Source organism: Acipenser ruthenus, chromosome 5, assembly GCF_902713425.1.
Source record: "Acipenser ruthenus chromosome 5, fAciRut3.2 maternal haplotype, whole genome shotgun sequence".
Classification (NCBI taxonomy): Eukaryota; Metazoa; Chordata; class Actinopteri; order Acipenseriformes; family Acipenseridae; genus Acipenser; species Acipenser ruthenus.
Window position 1 is genome coordinate 22,095,445 of NC_081193.1, and position 19,362 is coordinate 22,114,806.

At 38.9% G+C, this 19,362-nt stretch overlaps 1 protein-coding gene across 1 annotated transcript in view; it reads right to left on the reverse strand.

Moving 5' to 3' along the window:
* LOC117403391 (ryanodine receptor 2) overlaps positions 1–19,362 on the reverse strand; it is a 276,853-nt gene that overhangs the window by 90,346 nt on the left and 167,145 nt on the right. Inside the window, exons 23-35 of the mRNA XM_059023822.1 lie at positions 16,730–16,813; positions 14,943–15,102; positions 10,393–10,540; positions 8,721–8,929; positions 8,002–8,176; positions 7,133–7,341; positions 6,310–6,659; positions 5,349–5,466; positions 4,846–5,006; positions 4,046–4,205; positions 1,885–1,971; positions 1,278–1,504; positions 77–881 (exon numbers count right to left, since the gene is read on the reverse strand). Of these exons, the coding sequence (XP_058879805.1) occupies positions 77–881; positions 1,278–1,504; positions 1,885–1,971; positions 4,046–4,205; positions 4,846–5,006; positions 5,349–5,466; positions 6,310–6,659; positions 7,133–7,341; positions 8,002–8,176; positions 8,721–8,929; positions 10,393–10,540; positions 14,943–15,102; positions 16,730–16,813 (2,893 nt within the window). The remainder of the gene's footprint in view (positions 1–76; positions 882–1,277; positions 1,505–1,884; positions 1,972–4,045; positions 4,206–4,845; positions 5,007–5,348; positions 5,467–6,309; positions 6,660–7,132; positions 7,342–8,001; positions 8,177–8,720; positions 8,930–10,392; positions 10,541–14,942; positions 15,103–16,729; positions 16,814–19,362) is intronic.

Genomic DNA, 19,362 nt, shown 5'->3' on the forward strand with positions numbered 1-19,362 from the left:
TGAAGGGAAATTAACCAGTATGAGCTAGTTAGAGTAAACCAATGACTGCAACTTAAAAGGGTGGAAAATAAGGTACCTGGAGTTTTACTGGCTCTGGAAGCTTCATCTGCAGCAAACCTTCTTTAGGGACTTTCTCAGACTTGAGTTCCTCTTCTCCTCCCGGGCCTTCTATCCTCAGCACTCCTTTGATCCCATCAGACTCTGGATCCTCAGCCTCCTCCTGGCTTGTCTCCTCAGAGAAGACGCTGGGCTCAATGAGCTGCAGGATGTTCTTCAGGTCCCCGTTGTGGAAGACGCCCATTATAAGCAAAGTGTAAAACAGCTTAATGAGGGGCACAAAGAGAAACTCAGTGCTGCCTCCCACAGGGTCCCGCACGTGAAGGCTGCCTTCCTGTACAGCCTCTGTCAGCATTTCAATGGTTTTAGTCTTTAGTATCTCCAGGGGGAACTCGGGGCTGTATTGGAAGTAATCCCCGCTAACACTCACAAAACTGGGTGAGAAGAAGTGCATCCTAGGTCTGAGGGAGGTACTGAGGCCTATACCCGGGAGCCCATGTTTTTTTTTCTCGTCTGGGAACAGGGTGATGCTTTTGGTTTCCTCCGTCATAGGGACGATGTATTCATTGTTCATCATGAGGCGGGCTGTAGCGTAAGTGCTGAGGTGGATGTCAATGAGCAAGTCATAGTAACCTGTCCTGAGCAAGCCCGGCATGTACTTGTTTTCAATGGCATACAGAAGCTGAGCCTCGTCCAAGTGACTGCACAGGGCGTGGGCCACCCTGTTGTTTCCCAGTGCGCAGACTGCCGAGTGCAGGCGCAGTGTGTGGTAGTGGAATTTTAGCAGGTCCTCTTGTTCTGTGAGCTCCAGGATATCAAGAGACCTGGACATGTTGAAAAGCAAACGCAAATAAAAAGTTGGCCTCACACAGAAAAACAGGTCATATCAGTTACCAACAAATGTATACAGCATATATAAGGTTAGAGGCTTAATCACTGTACTTGACTTATTTTTTATAGTTTTACCTTAGAATTCTGTTAGAGCGTTTTGAAGTTATGAGTTATGAGTAATGTTTATACATCAGTTCTGATGCACAGCAACATTTCCAAATTGCATTTTCAATAGGGGTAACTATACTACTGCATATCTAAAATACTCACAAACTTCCATGGGCACATGGGTTCCTTCATTAGGTGATTTGCAATTAAACAGTTATTTACATTTTAAAAAGGGAAAACTGGAAGGGGAAACTGGAAGCCAGCTCCCCTCACATGCTCACCTGTTTTCCTCAGGAATGTGCAGACACATGAACTGGAGCGCCTCTGAGCACTGCACCAGCCAGCCATGCCGCTCGCTGACCCTGGAGGTCTCCACCTTGAGGAAGTGGTTTGGTACCCGACTCCAGAGAACAGGGGTCAGGAACTGCACATGCAACCGGGGTGGGCACTGCGGAGTGGGGTTTTTACGCTCACTTTTAAAGAGGCCCGCTGAGAGAGGCATTACATTCTGGGGGGGGGGGGGGGGATTTGAATGACAGGAAAGAAAGAAGTATGTTCAGTTGAATGCGTTAAACCTCTATCTGGTTAATTCAGACAAACAAAAAAACGTGCATGTTGTTATTAATCAGTACAGAATCAATAAAAATTTACAATCTCCATACAGAAAAACAGCTGAAAGAAGGTAGAAAAACACTGTCTAAAGGGTGTAGAATCATTAAATCAAGTGGCTTTCAGTCAGGTAGTAACCCTTAATTGAGCAAACAGTTGGTCAATGTATCTTGCATTTCAAACTAAATGGTGTATCTTTGTCAACTTTGAGACTATCCCAAGAGTGCAGTTATTGACATAGTAACATGACACATTCCTGTAAGACTACATTACTCTTACCTTTATCCTTCCAAGTTCAAACTGAAAAACATTGGGACTGGTTGCCTGAGCAAACACTGCAGGGAATAGCTTGGTGCTAGGCTCCACCTAAACACAAACAGAAAGCTCAACTTCTTAGCTGTGTCTTAAATTAATATGCCCTTCATCTAGGATAACAAACAAGGCACACATGTGGTACTGTACTGTACTGTTCCTGCTCCGGGGGGTCACCTTCAAGACAGGCACACATGAAGTGGAAAGGAGGCACTTCATTAACATTTTTAAGGGCTTTAAAAAATATATCAATAAATTAATGGGACATGAATTTAAAAGTTGGTTGGTTGAAAGCAGAACTACATATGTAAAAGCATTCAGGCTTGTTGTAGTTTTTAATTAAATTTTTTGAAAAAAAGAAATGCAAACTAATATATATATATATATATATATATATAGATAGATAGATAGATATATATACAGTGCCTTGCGAAAGTATTCGGCCCCCTTGAACTTTGCGACCTTTTGCCACATTTCAGGCTTCAAACATAAAGATATGAAACTGTAATTTTTTGTGAAGAATCAACAACAAGTGGGACACAATCATGAAGTGGAACGAAATTTATTGGATATTTCAAACTTTTTTAACAAATAAAAAACTGAAAAATTGGGCGTGCAAAATTATTCAGCCCCCTTAAGTTAATACTTTGTAGCGCCACCTTTTGCTGCGATTACAGCTGTAAGTCGCTTGGGGTATGTCTCTATCAGTTTTGCACATCGAGAGACTGAAATTTTTGCCCATTCCTCCTTGCAAAACAGCTCGAGCTCAGTGAGGTTGGATGGAGAGCATTTGTGAACAGCAGTTTTCAGTTCTTTCCACAGATTCTCGATTGGATTCAGGTCTGGACTTTGACTTGGCCATTCTAACACCTGGATATGTTTATTTGTGAACCATTCCATTGTAGATTTTGCTTTATGTTTTGGATCATTGTCTTGTTGGAAGACAAATCTCCGTCCCAGTCTCAGGTCTTTTGCAGACTCCATCAGGTTTTCTTCCAGAATGGTCCTGTATTTGGCTCCATCCATCTTCCCATCAATTTTAACCATCTTCCCTGTCCCTGCTGAAGAAAAGCAGGCCCAAACCATGATGCTGCCACCACCATGTTTGACAGTGGGGATGGTGTGTTCAGGGTGATGAGCTGTGTTGCTTTTACGCCAAACATAACGTTTTGCATTGTTGCCAAAAAGTTCGATTTTGGTTTCATCTGACCAGAGCACCTTCTTCCACATGTTTGGTGTGTCTCCCAGGTGGCTTGTGGCAAACTGTAAACGACACTTTTTATGGATATCTTTAAGAAATGGCTTTCTTCTTGCCACTCTTCCATAAAGGCCAGATTTGTGCAGTATACGACTGATTGTTGTCCTATGGACAGAGTCTCCCACCTCAGCTGTAGATCTCTGCAGTTCATCCAGAGTGATCATGGGCCTCTTGGCTGCATCTCTGATCAGTCTTCTCCTTGTATGAGCTGAAAGTTTAGAGGGACGGCCAGGTCTTGGTAGATTTGCAGTGGTCTGATACTCCTTCCATTTCAATATTATCGCTTGCACAGTGCTCCTTGGGATGTTTAAAGCTTGGGAAATCTTTTTGTATCCAAATCCGGCTTTAAACTTCTCCACAACAGTATCTCGGACCTGCCTGGTGTGTTCCTTGTTGCTCTCTGCGCTTTAAACGGACCTCTGAGACTATCACAGTGCAGGTGCATTTATACGGAGACTTGATTACACACAGGTGGATTCTATTTATCATCATTAGTCATTTAGGTCAACATTGGATCATTCAGAGATCCTCACTGAACTTCTGGAGAGAGTTTGCTGCACTGAAAGTAAAGGGGCTGAATAATTTTGCACGCCCAATTTTTCAGTTTTTTATTTGTTAAAAAAGTTTGAAATATCCAATAAATTTCGTTCCACTTCATGATTGTGTCCCACTTGTTGTTGATTCTTCACAAAAAATTACAGTTTCATATCTTTATGTTTGAAGCCTGAAATGTGGCAAAAGGTCGCAAAGTTCAAGGGGGCCGAATACTTTCGCAAGGCACTGTACACACATATATACCAAGTATAAAAATGTTTGGTGTGAGTCTGTTTTCTTCAGAACAGAAGAACAACAACAGAGATTCCTAGTTACCTGATAGTAGGGACTCATTTCTTTGCCATTGGCAGTGAACGTCAGTAAGCCAGCGGAAGTATCCACCAAGCAGCCTATTTCCAACCCGTTATTATTGCGGCCTTGTCCTGGACTGGTGCTCTCTCCAGCCCACACCATGTAGCAGTTGCTGCGTTTGATACTGCATTTAAAAAGTATATTAAGCAGTCAATGGACGCCACAAAGCAAGCAAAGGGGTGTAATAACCAGATCTCAACTGCCAAATAGACATTCCATGAAACAATTTAATACAGTTGCAAAGCAAGTGTGTAGTGGAAAGGGCAGCAGTGTGGAGTAGTGGTTAGGGCTCTGGACTCTTGACCGGAGGGTAGTGGGTTCAATCCCAGGTGGGGGACACTGCTGCTGTACCCTTGAGCAAGGTACTTTACCTAGATTGCTCCAATAAAAACCCAATTGTATAAATGGGTAATTGTATGTAAAAATAATGTGTAAAAAATAATGTAATTGTATGTAAAAATAATGTGATATCTTGTAACAAGTCGCCCTGGATGAGAAATAAATAATTCTCTGCTAAGAAATAAGTAATAAGAATAAATGAACAAAGCACAGGGGGACTCGAATATCTGTGGACTAAAAGCCTGGTGCAGCTACAGAACAAATGAAAAGTTTAACCTCTAAGGGTAGCATTCAAGTTCATTAATGACAGGTAGCAACAATGCTTTTGTACGAATGTAAATCGTTTACTGAAAGTCTGAATTACTTTTACCATTACACAGTCATGTGAAAAAAAATCAACATTAACAGTTCTAAATATAACAAACCATTCGTGGACCTTCCCCTTTTCATCCCCCAGCGTGACAGTCACTGTCTGAATCTTCTCCAGTTCAAAGGATTGGTCGTACTGGTGAAAATCAGAGGTAACCCAGCCAACCCAGACATTCGTAGGCTCCTGACCTGGGAAGATTCTCACAGAGTAATAGTACTAAGAGAAAGAAACAGAAAGAGGTAAAGAGAGGCCAAATGAGAAACGTTCGAGGTTGTATAAATTATATTCTGTATATATATATATATATATATATATATATATATATATATATATATATAGAACGTGCACATACTTAAAACACATACATTTACACACAGTAAAGAGCGCACTAATAAAACCAAGGGAAATGACACCCTATTGTAAAATAAAAGCATATAACATGCTTCAGTTTCTGGATCAATTCTAAATGGAAACATTTGCTTGAAATTATAGTAAATAGTGTTCTAAAATTTTGAACTGCTTTGCATGCAATATTATTTGAATCACTCAGCCCCTTACCGTTGACGTCTGCATCAGATATTCATAGTCATCCCTGTCATCTGCCAGTACATCTTCAGAGAGACGTGCTGAAGAGTGATTTGTGCTGTAGTCTGGCTTTGTTCTTTTCAACATGAACCTGTAACATACAAACGCTGGTAACTGCACTATGTGTGTGGCACAGTATATATGGGTGACATGTGCTCCTGGAAGAATAACCGTAAAAAAACGTTGTATAAGTCGATTTTCTAGGCAGTTTTGCAGGGCCCTTAAAATAAAAGGGGGGAGCAACGTATGCGCCGGTGTGTCTAATATTTAACTACTGTACCAGAGCCACAATGGGATTACTAGAGCCACGGTTATGGCTCACACAAACTTAACTGTCAGCATTCCGATTATTTTTTTAGGATCTAACATAAAAACTGTGTTTTCCTAAATTTGAAGTCTCAAAAAGGGGGGAGCGACTTTTACGCCAGTGCGACCTATGAAATTATTTTTACGGTACTTGAACTTTTGTTATTGTTATCTGATTTTGGAATCGCACTGGCAAATAGCAGTGTTCCCAATTACAGTATGGAGTGTGATCACAGGAAAGTAATAATTCATATTCAGGTTTTCCACACATGAAAGTTCATTGAGTGCTTTTGTTATTTCACTTGTGAGGATGGCCATAGACAACCCCTCATCCTCATTTGCTGAAAAACTACAGTACTCAATGAATGTTCATTAGTTTTCATAGCATTAGTTGTATATGTTTAATATCAGATGAAAGTTGACAGTTTCGTCCAAATACCAGCCCTGTGTGAGTTAAATCATCCACTACTTTAAACATTAAATCAAACTGCAAAATACACTGTAGTACTAAAAAGAAACTTATCAAAACATTTGTCTTTGTCAATGTCTTTTGTGTTACAATTCATTTTTAGCAGTACTGTGTGTAGGGCAACCTTGTATCTGAGAATTAACACACTGAAACACAAACCTCTGTTTCAGTCGAGATGGTTTCTCTTGTGTGTAATCTTTATGATTGTTGAACTCGTCCTTCAAACTTTCCTTTTCTTTCTCTGGCCCGTTGGAGCCCAAGTGCCCGTGGGCGGTTTTCATGAGGACCTCAAAGTCAGAATCTGCATCAAAGTCTTCGAGGTTCTTTTTTGGTGAGAAGAAGCTGCTGCTGAGATTGCCCCCTGCCGTTCTAGTGAAGCTCTCTGCACACTCCACGGGCATGCTCAGACGGTAGAAAAAAATGTCAGTGTGGCTGTTTTGAGATCCAAATGACCTCTGAGTGACCTTCAAACATGGTGAATTGTCAGTGGTCCCATCTATTCTCGTCACCTGTTTGAGAAAGAAAAAAAAAAACAACATTGTGGGACACTTGAAATTACACCAACCTTTGTTGGGCACCAAAAACTGTTCACTGTAATGAATTACTGTATAAACTTCTCAGCTCTCAGCCAGTCTGGTTCTGAGTAGATGGGTCATAAAATACACCCTCTAAAAGCAGTGGTGCACAACTCAGGTCATGGAAGGCCGGTGTCCCTCCTTGGTTTTTGTTCTAACCATACCCTAAATTAATTAATTGGACCAATTAAGCGTCTAATAAGGTCAAATAAAGTACTTTAGGGTGCAGTTGGAATAAAAACCTGCAGGTACACCGGCCCTCCAGGACTGAGTTGTGCACCACTGATCTAAAGCAAGCAGGACTTTAGGATCTTGAAATATGCTTAAATGGTGACACAAATTTCAAGCAGTCTGCCTACCCAGTCTGCCCACCCAAACACATTTTAATGCTTGAACTGTGTCCTCACCTCAATGTGCTCGTGGTCTGAAGGGACAGGGATGAACTGAGGCAGCCTTTTGCTTAACCACATGGTAATGTCCCTGTTCATATTGACAGCAAAGGGTTCGTAGCCTTCTTGTAATCCACAGATTGTGAAGTACTTCAGGGTGCTGACATCCTTCCCGAAATTCATCCTGCCCACCTGACAAACTCCGAGACTGCTTACTGGAATAAAACCTATAGAAGAAAAACAATACAACACTTTTATTATTAATAAGACCATAGCAGAGTTGTAATGGAAGTTAGTGTATCTGCACACAGTATAAAAATAGTTTCTTGAAATCTTCTTCTTTTTCTTCTTCTTAATAATAATTTTCATTATTACTGGTATTATCTTTCTTTTTACTAGTCTAATCATAAATCCAGTCAATGCAGTATTTCACTCTAAACAGTAGATGGCATCCATGTAAAGAAAATAAAAAAGTATATATATATTTGTTTTTATTTAAAATAATGCAGACAAAGTATGATGCAGCAGGCAGATCTGTGAACTTCCTTCACGGCTCTTACACTGCTCAGGTCTTACTATATTGACAGCTTCAAATAATAATTACCAGTACCACTGTATAGTAACACGACTGGATAAAGAAATAGCCTAAAGATGAGACCAAAAAAAAAAAACATACATTCGATAGTAAACACTGTTTTAACAATGGGATTCACATGGTTTTGTGGCAAATAAATAAAGTTTGGGTCTCACAGTGACACTGTGACATGACTGAAAGAAGCAGTAAGGAAATGTTTGGCTAGTACTGTGATCAGCTACAATATATTAATTACCAGCAATTAAAGAAACAACCATTTACGCAAAAAAATAAATAAGTAAAAAATACTTACCTTCCAGAACTTCAAAGTCCTTGAAAGCAAGTTCTGAACCTGAGTCATCAAGTAGGACTTCACCGTTCAATGTAAACATCATGGTGTGTTCGTTCAAGTCTACCATACAGCCGACAACATCTCCAGCCTGCCAGGAGCGACCAAAGTGCTCATTACCCTGGTTCCACCGCTGAGCCTGAAACAAAGGGACGGCTGCAAAGTATCTCCCCTCTCAATATAGACTTAATTATCTTAAAAGTGTGTCATCCGTGAACAATGTTTAACAACTATTTAGGTAACCTTTCTCTGCACCAGAGACTGATCTGCACTATAATTATTTGGTGACTCTCAAGAGATTACAAGGAAATCACCAGTTTTCTTTTATAGAAATGTCTTTTAAAAGGTGTCCACACAACTCCTACAGACAGGTGCAAAATCCATCATGCAGATAACTAAATAGAAAGTTGCCCAGAGTAATTACAGGCATGGTGAGTCATGTCACAATGGTTCTTTGAGAATTGTCCACACCGAATCAACAATGTACATTTTTTGCCCCTAGTTTCAAACAATTTTCATATTCCGATTCACAATTTATTTTATTTTTTTCTGTTTTTGCCACAGTTAAAGAAAAAAACAAATAAACAGATTGTGCATGGAGTTTGGATATTAAATAATTTGATGAATGAAGCATCCCCAATCTCTGGTAATGTATTGATCGCCTTCCAGCCCTTTTTACTTACCTTGAAACCATCAAACACAAAGGCCTGGTCATCTGAGCCCAGCTCTTGATCTGGCAGGCATCCGGGTCTTGCCCAGCCGACACGCATCTCCCCAGCAGTGACTGCTTCAAACTCAAAGTACCATTTGCCAGAGTTCACAGCGTAGGTCTTCTCAGCACGAAAAATGCGGAACCTCTCTGCTGAAATGCAGCCGATGTCAGATCTTGCAGCTGAAGATTAAATGGAGGGTTAATGCAAAAATCACAGTTACACATTAAAAAATGCAATTCCAGCAAAAATGATACATTGCAGCAGAGCAGTAACCACGAAATCCACATATTATAAGACATTCAGACGTATTTCCTGCCATTAAAAAAAAAACAAAAAAAAAAACATATGCAGTATGGAATGTGCATATGCTTCCCTCATAGTTATTCCAAAGCACACTGGTGAAATTCACATATTAATTCTATGCTGTGGAGAAGTACAAATTAGAGCGTGCAGCCTCAATGCATGCTTAGCAATTGATCTCGTCATTCAAAAGGAAATGCTGCCGAGGCAGTAAATGCTGTAGGCTGAAAATGTAACTCTAAGTAATATCTGCTTTCAGATGTGAATGATTGATTAGACTTACTTTTCCGACAAGATAGCTCTTCATGCCGGTCTATCACTGTCTTTTTTTTTTTTTATGGTTTGAAGTCATATGACTGTTTTAATGAGGCTCCAATTTCATTAAACTAAGCCTGTTTTGAGTCTCAATGCCAAGACGAAAAAGTGATTCATAGACGTGGGATTCTGTAGGCTGCAATTGTATGAGAGGCATATGGATTTGAAAACGTAAAGTTAAAAAGCATTTACTTGGGTTCTGAAAACCATTTGTTAATTTCCTCTTTCCACGATGAGTTTCAAATTCAAGTACTTCCCTTGATGGATACAAGTTCTTTCAGAAATGTCATCACATATCTTGTCAGTCTAAGCCCAGTTTCTTTGCTACAGAACCTAAACCTATTTGCTTGTTACAACTGTTCCATGTTCTCATTATTGTTCCATGTCTGATAGCTTATACTAGCTGAAATACCTCTTAAAGTACAAGAAGAAGCACTTACAAAGCTCACTGAGTTTTTTCTGATCGGTAAAATGTTGGGAATTGTTGTATTATTCTGCTTAGCCCCTGTTGTCGTTATCAGATAATTAATGGTTCAGTGATCTTCTGTGTGATTAAAATTACAAATTGACCATTTGTTTTATGTGGCAGCCTGACTCCAGAAGTGCAACATGTAACTCAGGGAAAAGCAAGAAATGTCCACTGTGCTAGAGCAGCAATAATGTGTAACACTCTGTAGCATATTAGACAATAAACCAAGGTATTATAGCACTAAAATTAAGTAGCTACCACCACTGTGCTGACTCAGGAGGGGCGAAGATGAACACCGCTGTCCTCCGAAGCGTGTGCCGTCAGCCGACCACTTATTTTACACACTGCAGGCTCACCATGCAGCCACCTCAGAGCTACAGCGTCGGAGGACAATGCGGCTCTGGGCAGCTTACAGGTAAGCCCGCAGGCACCCGGCCAGACTACACGGGTCGCTGGTGCGCGGTCAGCCGAAGACACCCTAGCTGTGCTCCTACTTTGAAATCAAGCAGGGGATAAAACTGGTGCCCTTCAAAAAAAAAAATGCAGCAGAGGTCATACCATGGTCTTGGTCGGGAGCCTCCAGATTGTAGCCGTACCCCAGGACAGTGCGTACCGCCTCTCTCAGACTGTCTTTGTTGGACTTCTTAGTCCGTTCATCCAGAAGCGCGTAGGGGACAAGACGAGGGTTTCTTCTGTTCTTCACATCCTACAGAAAGCAGAGTACAATGCGCAAAGAGCTTCATAATGCAATTCCACCAACTGCATTACAAGATAGGCTTTCATCCGACTTTATTTCTAATAGATTTAATATTTATCTGTGTATAAAATACAGCTATTGGAATACAGCTATTAAAAGTATATGACTGAAAGACTTCAGTGGAAACGTTGGCCATCATATATTATTTTGTATTGCTAAATATACCACTATAAGAACTTAAGGACTACAGTTTTCCTAAATCTAAATATAAGCAACGAAGATTTTCATTGTCCTCCTTTTATTTCCATGAAAACAACAGGTCTGTACACAAAGAATAGCTTTGTGAAATGATACATCATTTTTATGTCTGTTACAAGTCCATTAAGTTACATTTCAAAATGGCTGTGCATAATGTAATTGACTCCAGTGCATACAGCCTCTAAAATGCATTTAACCATAAATGTCTTATACAGTTACGTTTTAAAATCTAAAATTGAAGAGGGTCTGTCCTGAATCCTTCAGCTAGCCAGAAGACTGTATACCACTGTAGACATTAAAACCTATTTTACAAAGAAACTTGGCTACATAAGCAGTTAAATTGTTTAATACAGGGGTTTTCAACCTGTGGGTCAGGACCCACCAGTGGGTCGCAAGCCATGCCCAGGTGGGTCGCCAAAATGTTTGACCAGTCGGATTAAAAAAAAAAAAAAAAAAAAAGGAATACTCAGACGATGATTCAAGAGGAAGAGAGTATAGCATAAGATATACCCTGCATTGGTTTGCTAACCTCGAGCAAGGGGGGAGGATCTTGTGCAATGACTCACCGTTGCACTGACGCACACTACTATCATGTGCTGTCCGATTAATCACAGGGCCGGTTGTACTAACGAGATAAAAAAAACGGGACTGAAAATCGGGATTACTGGAGTCGGATCATGCGAAGGTGTTTTACTAAGTGGATCTGGATATGGCTCTGGCTCCACTGATCCGTAATCTTGATCCGATCCTGGAGCTGCACGCGCAGTAACTTGGGAAACTAACCAATAAGAAGCAAACATTCGTGGCACATAGTTTAAAGACCCCGGCTGACATATGTGCATACAGATCACAGTAATGTTATGAAGAAACGGCAAACGGATGGACAGACTTGAATTAATTAAAAAATGTAAATCTAGGTTAATGTATCCAATACAGTATTTTATGTCAACATGAAAATTTTAAATTTTTGAACTCACGCGGTAGCACAGTCTTATATACTAATGTCATTACAATGCGCTTTTTGTGCTTTTTAAATATATATATATATATATATATATATATATATATATATATACACACATACACACATACACACACACACAATGTTACCTTCTGCAAAGAAATATAGACATCAATAAAAATGTAATAATTTACCAAGCGCGCGTTACATAATTATTACACCAAATTAATCACAATATATTTCTCACTTAAAATTATTTTGGGTGTTTAAATACATCTCACATACTCTCACATCTCAATTTGTATTTCTTACTGAAAGTTTATCAATTTTCCAAAAACTTGAGGCCATGTTTTTCTTAACATTTTTAAACTTAATACATAAACAATTACCATAACAGACATTATCGTAATATAATGCCTACAACACAGTAACACAATATATTCCTAATAAATTTGAGTTCTTACCTGTAAACAGGAAGACCTTTAAAGTTTGGAACTCACTGTCTGTAGCTAGCTGTTCGGTAAAATCAGTAAAACTAGGATAACGTAATTTGTCAACACCTAATACGCACCGGTTAGTAATCAGCGATGATCTATTTAATACAACCCAATACGTCACAGGAGCAGAATCGGCTCCCAGTACAACCGGCCCAAGAAACAGGCGCAGTCATCTCACTAACAATCATCCCTTCAGTTTGACTGTTTTCTAAGTAAAGTACTTTATTTCATCATTAGTCAAGTAAAGGTGGGTCGCAATTTTTTTTACATTTAAGGGTGGGTCGTCAGGAGGAAAAGGTTGAAAAACACTGGTTTAATAGATCAATTAAAAAAAATATTCAGCAAAAAAAGGCACTTCACAGAGCGTTCAAAAGGAACAAAAAACAAAATACACAGAAAGAGTACTTAGAACTGGAAATGCAAGTCAAAAAGGAAGTTAGAAAGGCCAAGAGAGATAAAAATGAACATTGCCAAGGGGGCTATCAAAAAAGTGTTTCCAATATTATAACAGCAAGAGAACATTCAAAGAGTGGTTAAAATGTCTAAGAGATGCAAATGGCAAAATCATAGACAAAGAGAAAAAAATAGCAAATATATTAAATGATTACTTTTCACAGGTTTTTACAAAGGAGGACATGGACAACATGCCCCACATGTTGACTTGTTCCTATCCAGTTTTAAATAAATTTAGCATAACAGAGACAGAAGTGTTAAAGGGACTAGGAGCTCTTAAAATAAACAAATCCCCTGGGCCGGATGAGATCCACCCAATAGTACTCAAAGAAATTAAAGAATTTATTTACAAACCGCTAACCAAGATCATGCAACAGTCTCTTGACAAAGGGGTTGTACCGACAGACTGGAGAATTGCAAACGTAATACCAATCCACAAAAAGGGAAACAAAACTGAACCATGTAACTACAGACCAATAAGCCTGACTTCTATTATATGTAAACTTATGGAAACTATAATAAGATCCAAAATGGAAAATTACCTATATGGTAACAGTATCCTGGGAGACAATCAGCTTGGTTTTAGGAAAGAGAGATCGTGTCTAACTAACCTGCTTGATTTTTTTGAGGATGCAAATTTGACAATGGATAATTGCAAAGCATATGACATGGTTTATTTAGATTTCCAGAAAGCTTTTGACAAAGTCCTGCATAAAAGATTAATTCTCAAACTGAACGCAGTAGGGATTCAAGGAAATGCATGCACATGGATTACGTAGTGGTTAACATGTAGAAAACAGAAAGTACTGATTAGAGGAGAAACCTCAAAATGGAGCGAGGTAACCAGTGAAGTACCACAGGGATCATTATTAGGTCCTCTGCTATTCCTAATCTACATTAATGACTTAGATTCTGGTATAGTAAGCAAACTTGTTAAATTTGTAGACGACACAAAAATAGGAGTGGCAAACACTGTTGCAGCAGCAAAGGTCATTCCAAATGATCTAGACAGCATTCAGAACTGGGCAGACACATGGCAAATGACATTTAATAGAGAAAAGTGTAAGGTACTGCACACAGGCAATAAAAATGTACATTATAAACACCATATGGGAGATACTGAAATTGAAAAGGGAATCTATGAAAAAGACCAAGGCGTTTATGTTGACTCAGAAACGTCTTCATCTAGACAATGTGGGGAAGCTATAAAAAAGGCCAACAAGATGCTCGGATATATAGTGAAAAGTGTTGAATTTAAATCAAGGGAAGTAATGTTAAAACTTTACAATGCATTAGTAAGACCTCATCTAGAATATTGTGTTCGGTCCTGGTCACCTCGCTATAAAAAGGATATTGCTGCTCTAGAAAGTGCAAAGAAGAGCGACCAGAATTATTCCGGGTTTAAAAGGCATGTCATATGCAGACAGACTAAAAGAGTTGAATCTATTCAGTCTTGAACAAAGAAGACTACGCGGTGATCTGATTCAAGCATTCAAAATTCTAAAAGGTATTGACAATGTCGACCCAGGGTACTTTTTCCACCTGAAAAAAGAAATAAGGATCATGGGTCACAAATGGAGATTAGATAAAGGGGCATTCAGACCAGAAAATAGGAGGCACTTTTTTACACAGAGAATTGTGGAAATCTGGAACCAACTCCCCAGTAATGTTGTTGAAGCTGACACCCTGGGATCCTTCAAGAAGCTGCTTGATGAGATCCTGGGATCAATAAGCTACTAACAACCAAACAAGCAAGATGGGCTGATTGGCCTCCTTTCGTTTGTAAACTTTCTTATATTCTTATAGAAGTTTGAGAGGGGACACCAAAACAATCCTGTCTGTTTTGACAGATTGATTTATTCATACAGTACTTCAGCAATATCTACTTGTCTTAACAGATAAATCAATAAAGGTGTTTATTGACAACAGAATCACTATGAACTGATGAAACACGTCTTGCTTTTCTAAGAAGGCAGTCAAGAAAAGGCTGAGAAATTCTTGGCATGCTCAGATTTAATCCAGAGTCACTTCAACTGCAGCACTGGGGTGGTAAACCACTGAGCACTTATACTTACCCTGCAGTTATCGAATTAAAATTGATAAAAAAAATTAATTGGTTTCATTCTGCCAGATCACCACTCTCCAACCCCCCTCATCCCCCTCACCCACCTCACCCCCACCCCTTCAGCGCCTGTCTATATCACATATAGTGCATCCTCACCCTGGGGGCCAGCACACCTACCTGCTGGATACCATAAGTCCAGCCTTGTCGAATGCGGTCCCGAGCCCAGACATTGTGGGCATTCTCAGCCAGCTTATCCACCATGGCTTCCTGGGTTGAAGTCAGCTTTAGGTGGCTCAGGTCCATGGGGGCTGGCTTGTACCCTCCTGATAGCTCGTAGCTGTGCAAAAAAACAAACATTAGGATCACATTGCTAGAGTCCCCCCTGCAAAGTTCTCAAGATCAGTTTAAATTTCCTTTTCTCCATTTGAGTTGTTTGAGGGACCACCTTCTTGTGTGCTTTGCCTCAACATCAGAAATTCCTGGATACACCCTGGAAAGGTAATCATGATCAAGGTTTAAAGAAACTTTAAGGGGAAGACTATGCAAGTTAAAAGGCAGAATTATTTTGTGTCTGCCATTTTCAAACCGCATACAAAGGTACAGGAAAGTATGATCCAAAATGGCGACCAACAAAACAAATATATAGAATTTTAAATTTCCTAACCTTTCATTCCTATAAATCCTGGACTTAATAAGAGAGCATCTGAATCACTCGCTCCTTGTGCCAGTTTGTTGACGTGACCTGACAGATCCTTATCTAAAATGGTACTGCTGTCTGTTAATGCTTTTTCAATAGAGATGAACCTGTGTTAGTCACATCCAAATCAGTAAGTCAATGAAGTGAGTTTGTGTCCTTCTGTGATTTTATTTACATCTTTTACAACACATGTTAAAGCATCAACATTCAAATTGTACAACAAAGGGACTGAATGAAAAACAAATGAATGTAATGCTATTTCACCTCTGAAGTCCTAGTTCAGAATTCAGGTTGCGTCACAGCTGTCTGTGGATAACCATTGAAGTACAAAATCAACATTTTCCCAGGAAAGTAACTGATACAGCTACTAAATGCAGGTCAGGATAGAGGTTCATTGAGAGGAATGTATACTATGTGCAACACCGTACTAGGACCTATTTCCATTTAAACTCTCTCTAGTGTTCCACATTTTCGGTTTTTATATTTTTTATAAAAAAAATTCTCCAGGAATTTTTCTGAGTTTATTTACATATATTAAAATGGGGATAAAACTGGTAAAAATGTGTTTAACTGAAACATTGGTAAAAATCGGTAGAAATAATCTCAGTATACACACTTTACATGTGGAATATGATGCGTAGCAGTTCTGGTTTCTGATTAAGTTTAATGTCCCTGGAATGTATGATGAAACAGAATCTGTCGAGTCCACATTTTCCCAAGTTAGCTGGTACTTTGCGAACGTTTGGGCAATCGCTGTGCTGACGGAAATAGTATCTGAAGAAGGCATGTACATGACATCAGCACAAAACAAGCCAGGTTTATTCGCCTTGAAATCATAAAAAGAAAAGAAAATTGACAGAACTGTGTGGTGCAAGCCATAGGGAGAAGCGTCAATAGTCACACTGGACATTTCCATCACTGCATTCCATAAGCTTACCAACTAAAGCATCACCATATTCTGTCAAATAATTACGATTAGGTTCTACTCAGCCTCAACCTATTTCTGGTTTGTCTGCTTTGTTTCCTAAATCTGAATCTTGTACACAGTCATGTCTGTTTCTTAAAAAAGCAATGACTCTTATTTCCATTGACTAGCATGAGGATCTTTGTAGCTACCACTGGATGAGAGCTGATGAAAGCTGTTCTCAATTCACAATCGGTCAGGTGCATTTCACTTCCAGAACTTGCACCATTCCAACCAAGAGAACTCTGGTTTTAAAGTTATCCCAAAGCAGCAGCTAATGAGAAAACAAAGACTTTGACTTACTTAGTGGGGAGCTTGAGGTTCTTCACTTTTTCCTCTGCATGCTCATCAGCAATTCCTACATGGCAGCCTAAAGCAAGAAGCGTCCTTTAAAGAAGAAAAAAAGGATTCAATTAATAAATTAATAAATAAATATGTAAGCTAGGGACAAGCAAATTAGACAACCTTTATTTCCCTTTGCTGGTGAAATGATTAAATAACTCTTTATTTTTCACTTTTTAATATCTTATATTTGCACGGCTCTCTAGTTAGTTGTAAAGCTCCAATGTCCCACAATCATGGTTACACTACAAAACAAACCCTTAGTGACTGCTTACTGTAGTCTTCCACATTAGTCTTGCTGACCAGCTTGTTTGGCATTAGGCTGTTTACCTTCCCAAATACGTTTTAGTAACACTTAGGTGTTGATGTGGTCAACCTATACCCTGCCGGGATAAGTCAGAACTGAATTTTTTTGAGAATTTTACAGTACCAGGGAATCCTCCTGGATTGCATCAACCACTAATCCTGGGAAAACCAAGGATAGTTGGATAATGCAACCCATGGGGATTCCTGAGTGATGTAAAATTCTCTATCTAAGGGTATTGGTATAGGTTGATTAAATCCATCACTTGATCATCTTGCAACGTCTTGCCATGGAGGTTATATATGGTTATATATGATATCTTCAATCTCTGTTATGGCTCAGGAAGCTAGTTACACTATGGTGTTGTTTGCCAATATGGACTTTGACCTTCTTAAATAGTGTATGTAAAACATATTTCTAAAAACATAAAGGGCACTACACGTTGTAAGGTTTCACTCTCTAGTCATATTTGATTATTTCAGACCAAAATACTTAATCTATATTAAAAATAAATACATACATAAATAAATAAATAAATAAATAAATAAATAAATAAATAAAACACTGGAGTTAACACTTCCATGCTGCAACCAATTGCAAGGTTCATTAAAACGCGGCAGGCTCAAATAAAAAGATTTTGCCAATATGTAATTCTGAAATCCAGGGCACGTCTGTCTTTTTTTTGCATTTATAGATTGTCTGGCTCCAACAAGCTTATGCTTGAAATGAAGGAATTAATTAAAACTGGTAAAGCTCTTCCTTAAGGTTTGAACTATCAGCTTAGGTTTTGTGCACATGTTCTTGCAAAAGCAGCGAGGCTTTAATACCAGAGTTTGCTAGCATGAAACCAGCTTTGCCTAGCATAACATTTACAACACCCATGTGAGACAAATTAGCTAGATATGTTAGTCAGATAGGTAGCCAATATGTTGCAGGCATAAAAAGATTTGGGTTGTGATACTACATTAAGAATCAGTTCTTTCTTTGATCACAGGAAGTAATATTTAAATAGATCACCACATAATGACATCATATCTAGAGCAAAAACTGAAGCCATATGATTTTAGAAATAAAACAAAAAAGTATTTCAGTGGACAGTCTTAACAGAATTCCAGATCAAAAATCTTCATCAAAATCAATCGCCATGTCTTCTATCAAAACTATAAACTTTTTAGTTTTATGTTTTTATTGAAAGCAAATCTATCCCCAACCACAATTCCTGGATACACAACCCCAATATATGACTTTGTCCATTCTATACAGCAGGCCACAAATATGGTTTCACAGAATTGTGCTGAACTCTCAGATACAATCTTAGAACCCAAACAAATGCTTTTACTGAAACTTCATATTTGCAGGTTATGAACATCAATATACTTGTGCTACCCAGTTTATGTGTGTGCTACTAGCTGCTATTTTGGCTGCACAAAGTGTGATTCCTATCTAGGAGAAATGTCCACACAAATAAGCAATGTGTTTTGAAATACTCCCAAGCTACATCTAATGCTCTCCCATACACTCAAGAGATCTGTGAGGCATCAAACATAAGCCTTCACAGAGTTCTGCAGAGGGTGCTCTCCTTTGTATTTTTGAACTGGCGACATGTCTTGTAAACTCCAAAAAAACAAATAAGAAAGCCTGTAATTTTCAAACCAGTAGGTCCGAGATTGCTATAATTGATAAGTACAATTCTAATTATTTTTCAAATAAATCTGAACCCCTGGACTCAAATCTCTGAACTGTTCAGCCAGTGGCTTGTAGGATTCTAATGTTATCAACAGGCTGGCCCCTTGTGAAGTACTCACAGATTAATTCTGCTTCTGGTACACAGTGATGCCAACAGCCAGACGTCAACTGCTAGACTGGCTGCAGACTAAATCTTTTTAAAATGATGACAAATAGGCTTTTAGTGAATTTCCCACCTTATGTAATCTTGTTTACCTTAGGTAATGGCAGTAGTCATGCAATCCGTAGCATCAATGCATTTGGTCCAAAAAGGTAAAATCATTTCAAAGTATCAAAAAGTTATTAACATTATGATTTTTATTTTACGCACAAATTTGCCGGGAGATGTAGTTTTTTTAAGCAATGGCTAATTTGTTAGAACTAAATGCAGTTTTCTTGATTGGCATGAACTGAAGGCATGAAACTTGCATTTGCTGTTTAAAGTCAGCTAAGTACCTAGGTATCACAAGATTTGCTCCAGGCTGACTGATTTGCTTTCCTTAGTGTTAAGGCTTACAGCGGAGAAGGGGGATTTCGTTTTTGAGATGGGGTTGTTTTTTAGTAT